The sequence below is a fragment of the Drosophila montana genome, unplaced genomic scaffold (genome assembly GCF_035044405.1).
Source record: "Drosophila montana isolate Dmon_TW-CO22-7 unplaced genomic scaffold, ASM3504440v1 contig_1688_1, whole genome shotgun sequence".
Lineage (NCBI taxonomy): Eukaryota > Metazoa > Arthropoda > Insecta > Diptera > Drosophilidae > Drosophila > Drosophila montana.
This window is the reverse complement of record NW_026996617.1, coordinates 314,531-330,475: the sequence shown is the minus strand read 5'-3', so window position 1 is coordinate 330,475 and position 15,945 is coordinate 314,531. Positions and strand designations below refer to the sequence as shown.

At 41.4% G+C, this 15,945-nt stretch overlaps 4 protein-coding genes across 11 annotated transcripts; 2 read left to right on the top strand and 2 right to left on the bottom strand.

Moving 5' to 3' along the window:
- Nucleotides 1–3,382: 3,382 nt before the first annotated feature.
- On the top strand, nt 3,383–4,965 carry sta (stubarista 40S ribosomal protein SA). Its single transcript, XM_064700311.1, has 3 exons — nt 3,383–3,482; nt 3,716–3,958; nt 4,286–4,965. The coding sequence occupies exons 2-3, from the start codon at nt 3,740–3,742 to the stop codon at nt 4,880–4,882; spliced, it is 816 nt and encodes a 271-aa protein (XP_064556381.1). The 5' UTR covers nt 3,383–3,482; nt 3,716–3,739; the 3' UTR covers nt 4,883–4,965.
- Nucleotides 4,966–7,082: 2,117 nt separating this feature from the next.
- On the bottom strand, nt 7,083–13,470 carry rush (rush hour). 8 transcript variants are annotated; one of them, XM_064700295.1, is made up of 5 exons: nt 13,291–13,470; nt 13,052–13,234; nt 12,282–13,000; nt 12,050–12,226; nt 7,083–7,250 (listed from the first exon to the last, which is right to left on the bottom strand). In XM_064700295.1, exons 1-5 carry the CDS (start codon nt 13,388–13,390, stop codon nt 7,158–7,160), a joined length of 1,272 nt encoding a protein of 423 aa, XP_064556365.1. In that variant the 5' UTR covers nt 13,391–13,470; the 3' UTR covers nt 7,083–7,157. The 8 variants fall into 8 exon arrangements, with proteins under 8 accessions (XP_064556365.1, XP_064556368.1, XP_064556366.1 ...); XM_064700298.1 differs by having other exon boundaries at nt 12,062–12,226; XM_064700296.1 differs by having other exon boundaries at nt 12,282–12,994.
- Nucleotides 13,471–13,658: 188 nt separating this feature from the next.
- Nucleotides 13,659–15,054, bottom strand: rux (roughex). The gene is made up of 2 exons (XM_064700324.1): nt 14,845–15,054; nt 13,659–14,777 (listed from the first exon to the last, which is right to left on the bottom strand). Exons 1-2 carry the CDS (start codon nt 14,873–14,875, stop codon nt 13,924–13,926), a joined length of 885 nt encoding a protein of 294 aa, XP_064556394.1. The 5' UTR covers nt 14,876–15,054; the 3' UTR covers nt 13,659–13,923.
- A 24-nt stretch (nt 15,055–15,078) lies between these two features.
- Nucleotides 15,079–15,901, top strand: LOC135440911 (uncharacterized). The gene has a single exon (XM_064700325.1). It carries the CDS (start codon nt 15,199–15,201, stop codon nt 15,781–15,783), a length of 585 nt encoding a protein of 194 aa, XP_064556395.1. The 5' UTR covers nt 15,079–15,198; the 3' UTR covers nt 15,784–15,901.
- Nucleotides 15,902–15,945: the final 44 nt, after the last annotated feature.

Sequence of the window (15,945 nt, the reverse complement as noted above, 5' to 3'; positions counted from 1 at the left end):
AAAGTAATATAAAAAGAAAAAACATAACCTCAACTTGAAGAGAAATCTTTATTAAATTCAATTCCGCTTTCACTTTAATTTGCCAAACTGATCAATTAGTTAACTCTTCGATCGCATGTAGTGCAGGCTTTTCCATTTTCTTTTGCCCCTTTGAGAAAAACATACTCGGAATACCGAAAGTTGAACAACCCTGGCAAGGCGAGCACAGAATACGTAATTGTTGGATAAACACACCTAAAGCTTCTGCAGGGTTGCCACTTTAAACGTTGTATCCCTGTACTCAGTTAACACTAAAAACAATAAGTACATGCATGCATGTGCGCTTCACAACACTGTTCAGCAAACTGGCAAGCGTGTGCGTTGCACAACACCTATCCGTTTTTGTTTCACAACACTGTTCAGCAGCCAATATGGCTAAACACAGTCGAAACTAACTGCGAATTCATGTCTGAGCGTTTTCCAACACTTTGACTGTACTCAGTTAACACTAAAAACAATAAGTACATGCATGCATGTGCGTTTCACAACACTGTTCAGCAAACTGGCAAGCGTGTGCGTTGCACAACACGTATCCGTTTTTGTTTCACAACACTGTTCAGCAGCCAATATGGCTAAACACAGTCGAAACGAACTGCGAATGCATGTCTGAGCGCTTTCCAACACTTTGACTAGACTGTGCATGCTGTTTGTTAACACTGCATCTTTAGTTCAAAACTTGATTTTGATTTTGAACCTTGTTTTCACACTCGCCTGGGTACGGGATATAGCACCAAAAAAAAAACAAAAAAAACCCCAATTGCTTGAAAAGTATAAAAACAAATATTTAAAAACTTAGAAACATAAATAAAAAAAAAAAACCTAAATAAATCGGCGAATTGCGTAAAACTTTAAAATCGAAAATTTAACAAAAAAAAAAAAAAAAAAAAACTCCCCTAAATATAAACATTTTTCATTAAACAAAATCAAAGCTAAAAAATTGATATACTTAAATGTTTGTGTTGATCTACGTTTTGTGTGTGTCTTCTAAATGTTTAGAGTGTCGAAAGGGAAATATTTTAAGCTTTATCAAATACTGAAATATGCCGAGAAGCTGGTTCAGTCAGGGCTACCAAAACACGCATACCAGGGCTGCAAACGCTAATTTCGTATACTTTAATCAAATTTAATATGTTATTCTTCGCAAAAAAAATCTCTAAATTTGAGTTCAAGCCAAAATTGTTAGCTTCCAAATATGATGAGATAAATTTGCAGCCCTGATACGGTTTGCAGCCCTGGTACACACGAATATAAACAAAAACACATGCAAACCAGTGTTGCCAAGCGCCGCGACAAAGAAATACTGCAATCTTAAAAACAGCTAAAAGTAGCTAAATAAGAGATAGCCAAAAACGGTTTTAAATTCAGCTAGTTTCTGCTGAAGATCTCTAAAAAAGGCCAAATTCTGGTAAATTGGTAAAATTGGTAAAACAGCTAAAAGTAGCTAAATACGATTTCTGGCCACAAACAGGCAAGAAATCGCTAAAACGGTTTAAAATTCAGCCAGTTTCTGCTGAAGATCTCTAAAAAAGGCCAAATTCTGGTAAATTGGTAAAATTGGTAAAACAGCTAAAAGTAGCTAAATACGATTTCTGGCCACAAAACAGGCAAGAAATCGCTAAAACGGTTTAAAATTCAGCCTGTTTCTGCTGAAGATCTCTAAAAAAGGCCAAATTCTGGTAAATTGGTAAAACAGCTAAAAGTAGCTAAATACGATTTCTGGCCACAAAACAGACAAGAAATCGCTAAAACGGTTTAAAATTCAGCCAGTTTCTGCTGAAGATCTCTAAAAAAGGCCAATTTCTGCGAAATTGGCAGCACTGGCAAACATGCGCGTGCTTCTTCTTGATTTCTGTCTACTACAATTGGATTGTTGGAACTCTATTAATTAATTAATTACTAAATGTAATCGCTTTAAGCTTGTTATGTTACAAAAATCAAAACAAAAACAATTAAAAAACAAAGAAAATGAAAAGAAAAAAAAATATGGAAAAGCAAACAATGTTAACAGTAATAAGAGGAAAACAAATTGCATTGAGTTTTATTTGCAAAGAGTGATTTTTTGTAGTAAAAATATTTTATACACGATTACGAGTACAGAGAGAGAGAGAGAGAGAGAGAAAGAAAAACAACAACAACAACAACAACAACAAAAAGAAAAGCAAAAAAAATAGCGAAATGTTAATTATTACGTATATATTTTTGAAGACAAATTGTTCACAGATTTAAAGCAGAAGACAGGCAATGAGGGAAAAATGGAAAATGGAAAATGGAGAGTGGAAAATTGGAAAATTGGGAAAAACTAAAAATTTAGTATTTAAACGAAAACTTTACGGACAAATTAAAACAAGTAAAACAAGTTAACATTACATTGTATAAGTAGTTAGTAATTTAACACTAAACCCAAAGGAAAAACTAAGCTAAGTCGTGAAAAAACCAACAAAAAAGAAAAAAGAAAACCGAAAAAGAAAACACAAATGTTTTATGTATATGTATACAAAATGTTGTTTTTTTTTTTGTATTAATGTTATTAAGTTACGAGTACGTAAATGAGCGAAACACACACACGCACACACACACACACACACACACACACACACACACACACACACACATAGATAAATGATAAATGTTTAAAACAAATATACAAGCAAATTAAACGAAAGAATTAAAAGAATGTATAAAGCAAACGCAACACACACACACACACACACACACACACACACACATACACACAATTTTAAGCATGGAACTAAATAAATTGAATATTTAACTAAATGTGTATGTCATACATCAAAGTTCGCTCTCAAGTATGTACATATATTCCTTTTAAACTAATGCACGTGACAAAAACAACAACAACAACAAAAATAATACGAATATTGCATAATAATAACAAAACAAACAAGCAAAAAATGAGAGAATGCATTGTTGCAACCAACAACGAAATGTATTTCAAAGTTGCCAAAAAAAAACTAAAGAAAAAAAAAACAAACAAACAATTTTTTAAACCAAACAAGAACTAAATTCACATAAATTAAATAATATTGGCATATATGCATTGATGTGGTAGTTAAATGGAGGTTAAAAGGTACGAAAAATTAACAAAACAAAACTTGCAATAAATGTGTATACAAAAACAGAAACAAAATCGTATTTCAATTGTATTTCTATTATTCAGAACTAGCTGCAAATCGCATTGCGCCCAAATTCAAAATCAAATTCAAAATACTGGGAAAGTTAACGGCCCGTTGCAGCGCGACAAACAGCCAAAGTTTATGCAACGCATTTGCCATAACAGTTAGCTTTTCGACACGCATCTCTGCGCGACAGTGCTGCTAAATCACGCCCTATGTGTATTTTCCAACACTAGCTCTTTGTCAAAGTGTAGCGCACGCCGACCGTCACTCGTCCATTTTGTCAACGCTCCCAGCGGCATCCAGAACGTGAGTGGACTGAAGAAATTGTTTAACTCTCTTAATTTCGATATAAAATAATAGTTTTATTGAAAAACTGCTGAAAACTAGACAAATTCTGCAACTGTTGCAGTTATTTGCAAATAGTCTCTGCTTTTTGGCAGCTTTTCAATGTTATTTTCGTTAATTTGTGTGGCACGTGTACATTTGAGAATTTGAGGTTATGTTCGCACGGATAAAACATTAATTGCAATTACTTACAGGTTTCGTAACTCTTTCACGTTAAAATGTCGGGAGGCTTAGATATACTGTCCCTCAAAGAGGATGACATTACAAAAATGTTGGTCGCCACCACCCATCTGGGCTCGGAGAACGTCAACTTCCAGATGGAGCAATACGTGTTCAAGCGTCGTGCCGATGGCGTCAATATCATCAATCTGGGCAAGACCTGGGAGAAGCTGGTACTGGCTGCCCGCGCCATTGTCGCCATTGAGAATGCCTCCGATGTAAGTCGCAAAGCGAATTATATACGTTTCTTTTAAAGCAAATACTTGTTGATGTGTGGACTCCTCTCGCGTTGCTGCACATGATGATTCCTATCTAATCTTTCGGGTATGAAATGCAATGATTTCAACTTCACAGCTGACACGCCGCAACGCGACACACTCAACACGCGCGCACGCAGAAAGCAAGGATTTTGCGTTTGATCACAGCTGGTCACACTGCAGATTCGTCGCTGTTAAATGTGCGCGCGCCAAATGTATTTGATTTAAATAGCCATTTGTTGTATATATATTATGCACTATTTTAATGCGCCCGTTTCCTCCTGGCAGGTCTTCGTCATCTCGTCGCGTCCCATTGGCCAGCGCGCCGTGCTGAAGTTCGCCAAGTACACGGACACCACGCCCATTGCTGGCCGCTTTACACCCGGCGCCTTCACCAATCAGATCCAGCCCGCTTTCCGCGAGCCACGTCTGCTGGTTGTCACCGATCCCAACACCGATCACCAGCCCATTATGGAGGCCTCGTATGTGAACATACCCGTGATCGCCTTCACCAATACGGACTCGCCGTTGCGTTACATCGATATTGCGATTCCGTGCAACAACAAGTCGCCGCATTCGATTGGTCTGATGTGGTGGCTGCTGGCACGTGAGGTGCTCCGCCTGCGCGGCACCATTTCGCGCACAACCGAATGGCCCGTGGTCGTGGATCTGTTCTTCTATCGCGATCCCGAGGAGGCTGAGAAGGAGGAGGCCGCCGCTGCCAAGGAGCTGCTGCCACCACCGAAAATCGAGGAGGCCGTCGACCATCCCGTCGAGGAGACCACCAACTGGGCCGATGAGGTCGCTGCCGAGACCGTCGGCGGTGTTGAGGACTGGAACGAGGATACCGTCAAGACCTCCTGGGGCAGCGATGGCCAATTCTAAGATCCATCAGACGCAGCAGCCCGAAAGCGCCTTAAGCGACGACTGTACAGCATAAATAAATACCATCTTTTATGTTTCTCAAATCACGTCTTTTTTTTCCTAATACCTCGCCATGTGTGCGAGAGCGAGAGCGCGCATACACACATCTGAGCAGTGCAGCAATACGCACTGTTTAGAAACGTGCATCCGTGCATTTTGATGTCGCGAAACCAGCCTCAACCCAACTCCATCTAATACATTATTCATTTATAACTCCGTCACGATTTGTGTAACGCGTAGAGGAGAAAACTTATCCGAACCCATAAGATCGGATCGAACGATATATATCATATATCTGCCAGAGTAATGCTTGGTCGAAATTTAAGAAATTATGTAAAAATAACATTTATTTCCCCCAAGTTATATTGGGCAAACATTACATTTACGAGCTCTACCAAGCTGCTTAGTTATGAGTAAAATCTTATCAACTTATGCCCCTTTCAAATTTAAAGTCGAACCGGCAACTTCTCGATTGTTAGTTCGACTCACAACAATTTATAGACTCCAAGTTAATAATTTTCTTCATAGAAGAGACTGTTTGGTATCTTATTTTATGTCCCTCACTGAGATTGGAAATCGTACCGACGACTTCTCATTTGCTGGTTCAACGCACACTAAGTCGTGCACTTTATCGAGCTCAATGCCTCGGTCAACTACACACTGAGGCGAGGCAAGGCAAGGCAGCTCCCTACAACCTGGCAGAAGTACCTTGGAATTGTTCTGGACATAGGGCTAAGCTTTCTGGTCTGAAGCAGTGCATCTCGGACAAATCAAATACGGATTCAGACACTGAAGAAATGACCAGAAATTCGACGATCATAGACAACCGAAAGTCGGAGCACTGCAACCGGTTAGCAAGAGACCTCGTTGGGGAGTAGTGTAGTCAGGAGGCTAAAGAGAAGATCGTTTAAGGACCTACTCCTACTACGACAGAGGGGACGACACAGACGATAAAGCTCGAGGAACCTAAAGACCCGAGGCTTGGCTAAACATCGCCTGAGCGATTTGTATTGTAATAAGAATGTATGCTACTTTTGATTATAAACAAAAAACGTAAAAAAAAACAAGAGGTTCTAGTCTAGGGGAGCTCCCGACTAGGGGATACCCTGGACCCCTTTTCTTCCAACAGGCGATAGCTATAAAATTAAAGATATTTGATATATATATATATACTATTCTAGAAGCTACATGTCAACTTTGGTGATTCTAGCTCATATCGATTTTTATCGATTACTTGGAAACGGGACAAGTTATCGAATATCGGAAACAAACTCGATTTGTGCGAGCACTAGGAGGACCTACAGCCAAAATTTCAAGTCTCTAACTCTAAAAGGTTTCGAGATCCTTGCGATCATACATACGGACGGACATGGCTAGATCGACTCGGCTGTTGATGCGGATCAAGAATATATATACATTATTGGGTAAGGAGATGCTTCCTTCTGCCTGTTACATACATTTGCACAAATACATCATGCCCTTTTTACCCATTTTCAATGGGTTCAGGGTATAAAAAGCCTTATGCACAGCCGACTAAATGAATCTTATCGATATGGAACTTATGATATAGATGCGAAAGCAAATATAGACAGCGCTTACAATATTAATAGATTTATTTTTTAGTTTCGCTTTATACAAATAGAAAACAATTAATAATTGCTTAGGCGTATAGATATATATATTCAAGACCTCTCATACTAGACGATCGGTAAATACATAATAAAAAAAAAAATGTGGTGTTAATTCATATATGTATGCATTATAAACATGATATTGTAGATTGAATGTTTCTCTATTGAACAGTACAACAACTGCAACCGTAACCCCGCGCTGAGTGAAAGAATGATTGAATAAAAAATATCGTTAACATTTACAAAAAAAAAAAAATGAAAATAAAAAATAGATAGATATATTTACTGAACTCAATTCGCATTAACTAATTGCGAGTGTTTTTTTTTGAGGAAATGAATTCTAAACCCACGATTTAATTATGGAAATTCGCAAACTCGACTGGCGACCATATAGCCCCCCTCCCCCCGCCCCCTCCACGCCCCTTCCGTTGCAATGATTCATTGCAATTGCGAGTGAAGTTTAAATGTGCACGGACCACACACACACAGAGAGAGAACAGAGAAGGAGGACAGCAAGATCAAAAGAAACATTTGGGAGAACAAAATATGTGTATATATAAATATATGTATATTATTGTGTCATTGTAGAACTATTTGTAGGTTAGTTATTTAAATGGGTTTGGACGAGCTTTGAATTCCATCAATCGGCGTAATTCCTTTGTTTCCTCCAGCTCGCGTTGCTTGCGTTCTTCGTCTTGCTGCAAAATCGATTGAAATGGGAAAAAGAGTTAATTTTAGCAGATGTTTTTTCTTTTTCGTTCTTTTCACATTAATTACAAAGGCTGCTCGACTAGGGGATACCCTGGAAACTGGCGACATTTCAATAAATCATTCCAGATCAATCTTCCATGCATGCATTCCCGACTAATATTCGGTGTTTATAGTCCGATCTTCCTTAGGGAAGACCCTAGATACTAGCGCTGAGCTACACCCTTACAATCATTCCAGATTTCCTCAACACATGATTATGTTCCTGATTAACTTCGTTGTTTGTTATCCGAAATATCTGATCTTCCTTACATTTCCTGGCCTTAAGTGTGTGACTTATAAATCTATATCTTAAAATATTCATAACTTGTATCTAGATCTTGCGAATTTCTAGTTGTCAATATATAGTATGTTCCCAAAAAATATATATCGACTCCTTATGCGTATGGTAAACGAACATATTCCATATTTCAAGACTTTTACTTCTTTAATTTCCTGTAAATCATAAATACTATCGGGTAATTCCTGCTTCTGCCTGGAAGATGAATGAATGCGAATGGTTCCAAGTCTTTAAACATTTACATTTACTTAAAGCTTTTGCAAATGATGAATAAATTTGGTTAAGAATTATTTCATTTTGTTGTCAAGTTCGCTTTTCACTTGGAAAATTCGCTTATTCAGGAATAATCTTTATTGAATAGACAAGACAAGAGCTTGTTATAAGATATTCTTCAGTTCGCGTGGTTCACCTTTGCCCTCCTCTCCTCCTTTAGCCTCCATTAATTAGTCACATTTTGCACACTTTTTCTGTGCGCTTTCTCAACTTTCGGAGCTGCCCGCATTCGGTCAAATTAAAGTAGATCGGTTTGATCGTTAAATACCTGAACTGAAGAAGGGCCCCCGAAATGGCAGCGAACCGTACGATGTGGCAATTACAGTGAAAGCTCGACAAACAGACCGCAGAGAAATATGCAAGAGCTTGATACTCTATTTATTGATATTTCTGTAAGGCGAACATCTGGTATTTCGACATGATCTTAGGAAACTGAATCTGTGACTTAATTTAAATTTGTACTCGGGACTTGCGCCCCCCCCCCCTCCCCCTTTCACCCTTTCTTCCGCACACACGCTCAATGAGTCATTCGAGTAGTTTGATGAATTATTCTGAGTCATTCGAGTAGTTTGATGAATTATTCTGAGTCATTCGAGTAGTTTGTTGAATTACTCTGATTATTGCTAAAACACAAAACGAAAATCCAATTTATACTATATTTCAATAACTATGAATACGAATACTTAAAGACAAGCAAGGGTGCTCTAGTCGGGAGTGCCAGACTAGCAGAAAAAATCTTCTTTTTTTTTATACGTTTGACTCTCAAAATCTTCAAGTAACGCCTAAAAATCATGCCCCAAAATCGATATTTATCGAAAGACAATTTAAAGGCTTTTCTGGTCAAGACTCCAACATTAATCAGAAGAATATATAGTCAAAATGGAGCCGGAGAGAGGCTGGTTACAAACATTTGCATAAAAACATGATACCCAGCTTTTAAAGTGTTCAGGGTATATCAAAGAAAAGAACATGGAACAGTCGGAGAGCATGTGACAGGCGAAGCGGACTTTATATCTACGTATCTTTATTATGTATGTGCGTATAGTTATTATTGTAGCTGGGTAAATCCGATTGGCATGCTTTAAGCGCCAGTCAGCGCGAATAGCGAGAAGTGAGCAAGAGAGAAGCGACTGCAGTCGGGTATATGCGACTACCCAATACGCTGTTAACAGTCTAAAACAAGCGGAAGCGAAAGAAGTCTTCACTTGTTGAAATATTACTGTAGCTCGATCGTGCGATGGGTCAGCTGTCAAATGGATATACCCATCCGTACGTATGTGAAAAGGGTATAATTGGGTACAATCTAGAGAAGCGGAAGCCGATAAGATTAGCATAAAACACAAAATGCGATTCATGTAGAGAGCCGCAGAATCGTGTTCAGCTGAATTCAATGTTGAGAAAAAAAAGGCTTAATTGATATACCCCTTCTTACGTATGTAAATAGGGTTTAATAGGGTATAATCTAGAGAAGCAGAAGCTAAAGCAGCTGAAGCTGATAAGATTAGCATAAAACACAAAGTGGAATTCATGTAGAAAGCCGCAGCAAAAGAATTTGCGAATCGAATCGTGTTCAGAGTTGCCAACTTGCCAAAAAAATAATAAAAAAGTAGCTGAATTCAATGCGAAAATTCGCAATAAACAGGGATGCCTGAAGAAAACAAGCTAAATCAGTTGAAATTTCAGCTGTTTTCGGTTATTCACCTTTGAACATAGCCAAATTGGCAGAGTTGTCACACAAAAAAGCTAAATCAGTTAAAAATTTCAGCTGTTTTCGGGTGAACATAGCCAAATTGGCAGGGTTATCACCAAATCTCATAGAGATGCCTGAAGAAAACAAGCTAAATCAGTTGAAATTTCAGCTGTTTTCGGCTATTCACCTTTGAACATAGCCAAATTGGCAGGGTTGTCACACAAAGAAGCTAAATCAGTTAAAAATTTCAGCTGTTTTCGGGTGAACATAGCCAAATTGGCAGGGTTGTCACCAAATCTCATAGAGATGCCAAAAAGCTAAATCAGTTAAAAATTTCATCTTTTTTCGGCTATTCACCTCTGAACATAGCCAAATTGGCAGAGTTGTCACACAAAAAAGCTAAATCAGTTAAAAATTTCAGCTGTTTTCGGGTGAACATAGCCAAATTGGCAGGGTTGTCACCAAATCTCATAGAGATGCCTTAAGAAAACAAGCTAAATCAGTTGAAATTGCAAAACTTAGCCAAATTGGCAGCACTGATCGTGTTTTCTGTAGGCTTCGGAGGCAAGAAGTGCCGCGCCCAGTTCAAATATTGTAACGTGAATAGGGAAATATGTGATATTTAGTAGTAGTACCAGTAATCCAGTAATCCGCATCCCGGGACAGCGTTAATTATGATGCTACTCAGCAGTTATTTGGAGCGTGTGCTGCTGCTGCTGCTGTTGCGGGTGTCGTCGTCGTCGTTGCTGTGCTGCAAATGGAATCGTCCGGGGCGGACGACATGCTGTTGTCGCCGTAGAAGCGCGGCTCGTCGTGCGCCTCGGCTGCCGGCGAGGCAGTGTCCTCGTCTGTGTCGTCATCATTGGAGCTATCCGCGCCGCTGGCGTTCAATTTGCCAGCGCTGCGCTCGGTGGCATCGGCATCGGCATCCGGATCCGGATCGCCGCTAGCTGGCGTATGCCGTAGACGCTCGTAGCAGGCATCGCAGACGCGCAGCGCCTTGCCGCTTTGCTGGGGCAACAGGAACTTCTTGGAGGAGCAGCCGGCACAGACAACGGCGCCGCAGTTGCGGCAATGATGACGCCGCTGAACGAACGTGAACTGCGTCTTTTTGCAGTGCATACAAATGCTGGCCTCCGCATCGGGCACCCAAACGGCGGCATGATTCTCCACCGGCTTCTTGCCGCTCTTGCGCAGCAAATCCTCCACACACTTATTGATATGGGCCATCCATTCCTGCTTTTCGGTGCTGGTTGCCGCATAAACCACAAACGATTTCGTTGTGGTGCGTATATACCAGCCGTTCCTGTACTGCTGATTATCGGGTATGGACTCCAGTGAGACCTCCTCCAGCGGCATTATGTGCTGCTTGTTGTATTTCTTCTTGCCAATAACAATGTTGCCATAGACGAGTATGTCGTTGAAGAGGAAGAACTGACGCGATTTCGGACGTTTGCGGCACATCTTTGTCAGCACACCCTCGCCGACCAGAACACGTCCGGACACGGCCAGCGGCACGCCCGAGCTGCCAAAGCAGCTCTCCACGGAGGCGATGCGACGTGTATTTAGCTCCGAGTTGACAAGACGATCAACCATTTTGTTTGCGGTTGCGTTTGCGGTCTGCTTGCTGCGGCGAAAGTGGCGCCCCTTCGGGAGCTTTGTTTACAGTTTACAATTTGCTACACAAAGCTTCAATGTGCAAGCGAGCGAGCGAGAGGGAGAGAGTGCGACTGTTGCTTCACAAACCGTGACGACAATGTTGTTGCTGTTGCTGTTGCTGCTCCCACTGCTCAGAGTGTATGTATGTGTGTATATGCTGCCAGTCTGACTGCAGTGTGCCTGCGTCGGTGTGTGTGTGAGTGTGTATATATTTTGGGCGCAGCAGCTGCTGATAATCCTTTTGCTTTTACAATAATTTCGAGTTTTGTGCTCTGTTGCATTTGTACCGAAATTTGTTGTCTTTTAAATCTATTACGGTTAGTCACGCGTTGCGCCCTTTATGCAATATATATATATATATATATATGCACAATATAACTGTTTTCTACGCCGTCCGTTTACCGAAACGTCATGACTCACACCACACACAAACAACAAGTATGCATACATACATATGTGTATGATATGTAGTACATGTGTGTGTGTGTGTGTGCGTGCGTATATATTATGTATAGAACGGCTTTTGATATTTGTACTGCGCCAAATTTGTTCACTTTGCCAGCCTACTTGCGTATGTAAAGTATTGTGTAGGATTTTTACTTAACAAACTAACGATTTTAATAAAACTGAAACACGCTCAAGCTCAAACGTTAATTTTGCCCCAACTGCGGAATCGCAGCTGCTAACGCAATTATATTGCTATGTTAGCGCAATGTAGAGACGGCCCATACAAATTATCGTTATCGATGCACGCAGTGATGCACCACAAACGCAACACTGCGTGCAATGTGACCAGAACAATGACTTAATTTTAAATAGCAACTTACATTATGATTTACCTGCTTCTTTTTCTCCTCCTGATGACACTGCACAACATGATTATATTCCCGACGTTCGCGCACGCGCTGATCGGCCCGCAATTGAAATGGCTTTGATTCATGCATGGCTCTGCGCACCATTTTCGCATTCTCTTGCTGCTGCTGCTGTTGACTCATTTTGGCTTCCTGCGGGTTCTTTAATTAGCAAGCACTTAACCTGATATTTGACTTGCACACTTACCTGTTCCCTACGTTTGCGTCGCTCCATGTCGGCATATGAGTGCTTGACTGTTTCCGGAGTTATAGGCACTGTGATTCTATGAATGACTATTGTGTTCGCCAAGCGTTTATGAAGGGCTTTAAAGTTTGGCACCGGTTTACTATGAAATTCGCGTGCTTTGCGCTCCTCCTCCTCACGTTGTCGCAACGCCATTTCCCGCTTGGCCTGATACACTTCCTTGCATTCATATGCCCTGGGCGCTTTCACAGCGCCGGCGGCGACGGCGGCGGGTCCATCGCCTGGCTTTTCAGGTTTTGGAGTCCAGCCGAGCCTAAGTTTGACTTTATAATCGAGAGGCTCGTTGTTTACGCTATTATCGTCCTGTGGCTCCTGCTCGCACGGCGATTGCGACTGAACGGAAGCCGGCGACGACTCTGGCGGATTCAATTGGCGTGGCCTATAACCGTCGTCATTGTCGTCCAACTCCTCTTTACAGTGAAACTCTTCCAATCGCGGCAGAACTGGCGTCAAATTTAACTGCAGTTGAAGTTCAGATTCCAGCGGCGCATTTTCTACGCCAGCTTTTTCCAAACTCTGCAAACAAGCGCGTGGTTCCTGAATTTTGATATCATTAAACTGCAACTCCCGTTTGACCTCCAGCTTAATCTCATGTGCTGGTTCATTGTTCCAGTTCAAAGGACCCCTTATGTTCTCCTTGTTTGCAGTGGAAGCTGCTAAAACTGAATTTTTGAAAATTAACTGTAAATCGTAGAACAGTCGCGGAAACATACCACAAACAGTTTCCGAATGCTCCGTTATGTAGGCTTCAGCCTTTATTTCGTTCCAGTCGACAGCTGCATTTGAATGACTATTGACATTGTTTAAATTATTCACATTTTGGCTTAAATCGATTGCATCCAGAAGATTGTTCGCCGCCGGCGCTGAAAATGCAGCTGCTAAAATGGCGCAATTTTCTATTGTTGTACGAGTTAACTGTAAATCGAGACGACCGGGCTCAGGTTATACGTACCAAAGAAATTTTCCGAATGATCTAGATTAAAGTCGCCAACGTTTATTTCGTCCCAGTCGAAATCGGCTTTTTTGTTATTCGAATCATTTAAATAAGCCATATTGTTGCTAAACTCTGTAGCGTCGCCAAAATTTCAAACAACATGAAAACAAAGACACACACTTCCACTTCACAGGGTTGTTAATTTAATATCGATAGCTGCATGATGATTGTTATATCGATAACCGAATTCAAGTATCAAAATAAACGAATTCTTATTAAAATTCATTGAAATTGAACAAACTAATTGATTTACTAAATAATTTTCTATTTGATTTTATTTATTTTTTATTATTTATTTTCTTAAATTTAAGAAGGCGCGATTCCAATCTTTTGAATAATTTGTTTTATTTTAACACTTAAGAATAGAAAAATATATTGGTTTATAATATAATATATATGTATATACAATTGGTGTATATGTTTTGAATAATCTTATGTACTCGTATTAGTCCGAAGACAACCTTATCTGTATACTCTACTACAACTGGGCTCAGTCTTCGCAATTAACAATCCGCCCAATATGGGCACTACTATCTATAAATCTATAATTTAGTTTGGTACAATATTGGGCTAATAAGTGGGCTAATATTTCTAGAAGCGCATGCCGCCAAGCACCGTCAGCCGCTTGGACTTGACATTCGGATCGGTTTTATGCTGACGCTTGCGCGGCGTCAAAGCAGGCGGAGCTTTGGCCGGGCTAACGTCGGGCAACGTTCGGACCATGGACTCCTCGGGATCTTCGCTGTCGGCGGCACTGGTGAAGAGCGTACGCCGTACGCTGCGCGTTGCCGGCAGCTCGCCTTCATCATCCGTGTGGACATTTCGTGAGCTGCGTGAAGTCCGGTTCCGTGCCGGATGTGCCAGAGATCTTGGCTTAAGCTTCTCGTAGATGACCAAGCAGATTTCCACTGCACATTCGCTATTATAGACGCGGTAGCCCAGCGTCAGCGTCACCTGGCATGATTCGCCCAGATCAATGCCACCATCATCGTGCTCATGATCTGCCTCCAGCACGCCAGGCGATTCGATGTACTGCAACAGTTGCGAGTTTTGAGCCGGTGCGCTCGAGCGTGGAGGTGTCACCAGCTGATTGAGGCAGTCGCCAGCATCCGGCTCGTCGTCATCACTCTCTGGACGCATGTGCAGAGATGCCGGCATGGGCTTTGACGCCTTTGGGCGGCTGCGAAGCACTTGAAAACTGCGCGCATAGCGATCCGTGAGCAGCGATTTCCGAGCCTCGCTACAGTGGCTGGCAGCCTGGAAGCCCACATGCCTGTAGCGTGCCGTTAGCTGGGTGCGCACGTAACCAGTTACGGCAGCGACGCCTTTAATGCTGCGCCCCAGCACGCTGAGAATGCAGTCGTCTGTCAATTCCCTGCGTACATCGTCGTCGTCCATGCACTGCACAAAATGCCGCATCACTTGGCTGGGCGACGCTATAATTGCTATAATTGGCGCGCGTTTAAAGAAACATTCAGCGATTGACGGATCGAGTTAAGTATGGGGACTTACCTGGCGCATCGGTTGTCTGTTCTTCGTGCATTTCTATTGTTTGTATTGCTTACATATATAAAAAAAGTACACAATAAATAAATGTTTGGTTGATGCGCTTCAGAAGTACAATGTTGCATGTGCTCAATGTGAGACGATATATCGATATATATTTCACTCGCATCGATGTTTCTGTTCAAAAACACAAAATATATATATTGAAGCAGAAGTGTGCCCAGACGCAGGCAAAATAAACTGCTATGTATGTTACAAAATTTAATTTGAGTTATCAGACTATATTCAATTTTTATGAAACAACAAAAATTCTATACGAATCACGAACGACATTTACTACAATTTTGAATAAGTTTCGATATGGGCGCTAATAACAGCAAACCGCAAACTGTGCAAATGTCTAATACATCGCCATTTCAGATCAGCCGGGAAGTCTTGGAGCGCGTCGAGAAGGCCACCAAAGCGGACAAGGGCAACGTCTCCACAGTCTGTGAACATTGCAGTCGTACAGCGACACCAACAGCAACAACAGCGACAACAGCTGGAGTCCATACAGTGAGCTCGGCGGGCGATGCCGCCAGCAGTGAGAAACAGCCCCAAGTGCAACCCTATCAGCAACAACAACAACAACAGATGGCGATCTCTCAATCCTGGGCACGGCGCTCAACGGAAATTGAAGAGACGCAATTCACCAAGACACTAGACCGTGTGCACAATTTGTTTGGGCAGCCCATCAAATGGGCCAAGGCCAATGAGTGTTCGGCGGACATCGAGAATATGGAAAAACAATTGATATCCTGCTATCGTCAGTACGGCACCGAACCCCTTAAGTGTGCCCAGTTGGCCAAACAATATCACACTTTCGTATTCAATAAGCAAGTGGCCGCCGTCAAGAATGCCAAATCTGATGGCCAGGGAGATGGGAAGGAGGCCTATGAAAACTGATCTCCCTTTGGTAGACCTCAAGTTGGCAGTAAAAATGACCTATTCTTGGAATATACATTGCTTACATTTCATAAACGTTTTAATTATAACGGTCGCAATCTAACGATCAAACAAATCAGCACAGTTCGCTTTTAAATTTACAAATACACGGTCACACAGAAT

Excerpts from the sequence above, each read along its gene's own strand:
- sta (XM_064700311.1), top strand. The coding sequence starts at position 3,740 with ATGTCGGGAGGCTTAGATATACTGTCCCTCAAAGAGGATGACATTACA. Across the intron at positions 3,959-4,285 it reads CCATTGAGAATGCCTCCGAT|GTCTTCGTCATCTCGTCGCG; the intron begins GTAAGTCGCAAA and ends TCCTCCTGGCAG.
- rush (XM_064700295.1), bottom strand. The coding sequence starts at position 13,390 with ATGGCTTATTTAAATGATTCGAATAACAAAAAAGCCGATTTCGACTGG. Across the intron at positions 13,235-13,290 it reads TCATTCGGAAAATTTCTTTG|AAAATTGCGCCATTTTAGCA; the intron begins GTACGTATAACC and ends GTACAACAATAG. Across the intron at positions 7,251-12,049 it reads AGAAGCAGGTAAATCATAAT|CAAGACGAAGAACGCAAGCA; the intron begins GTAAGTTGCTAT and ends TCGATTTTGCAG.
- rux (XM_064700324.1), bottom strand. The coding sequence starts at position 14,875 with ATGCACGAAGAACAGACAACCGATGCGCCAG. Across the intron at positions 14,778-14,844 it reads ACAGACAACCGATGCGCCAG|CAATTATAGCGTCGCCCAGC; the intron begins GTAAGTCCCCAT and ends CGCCAATTATAG.
- LOC135440911 (XM_064700325.1), top strand. The coding sequence starts at position 15,199 with ATGGGCGCTAATAACAGCAAACCGCAAACTGTGCAAATGTCTAATACA.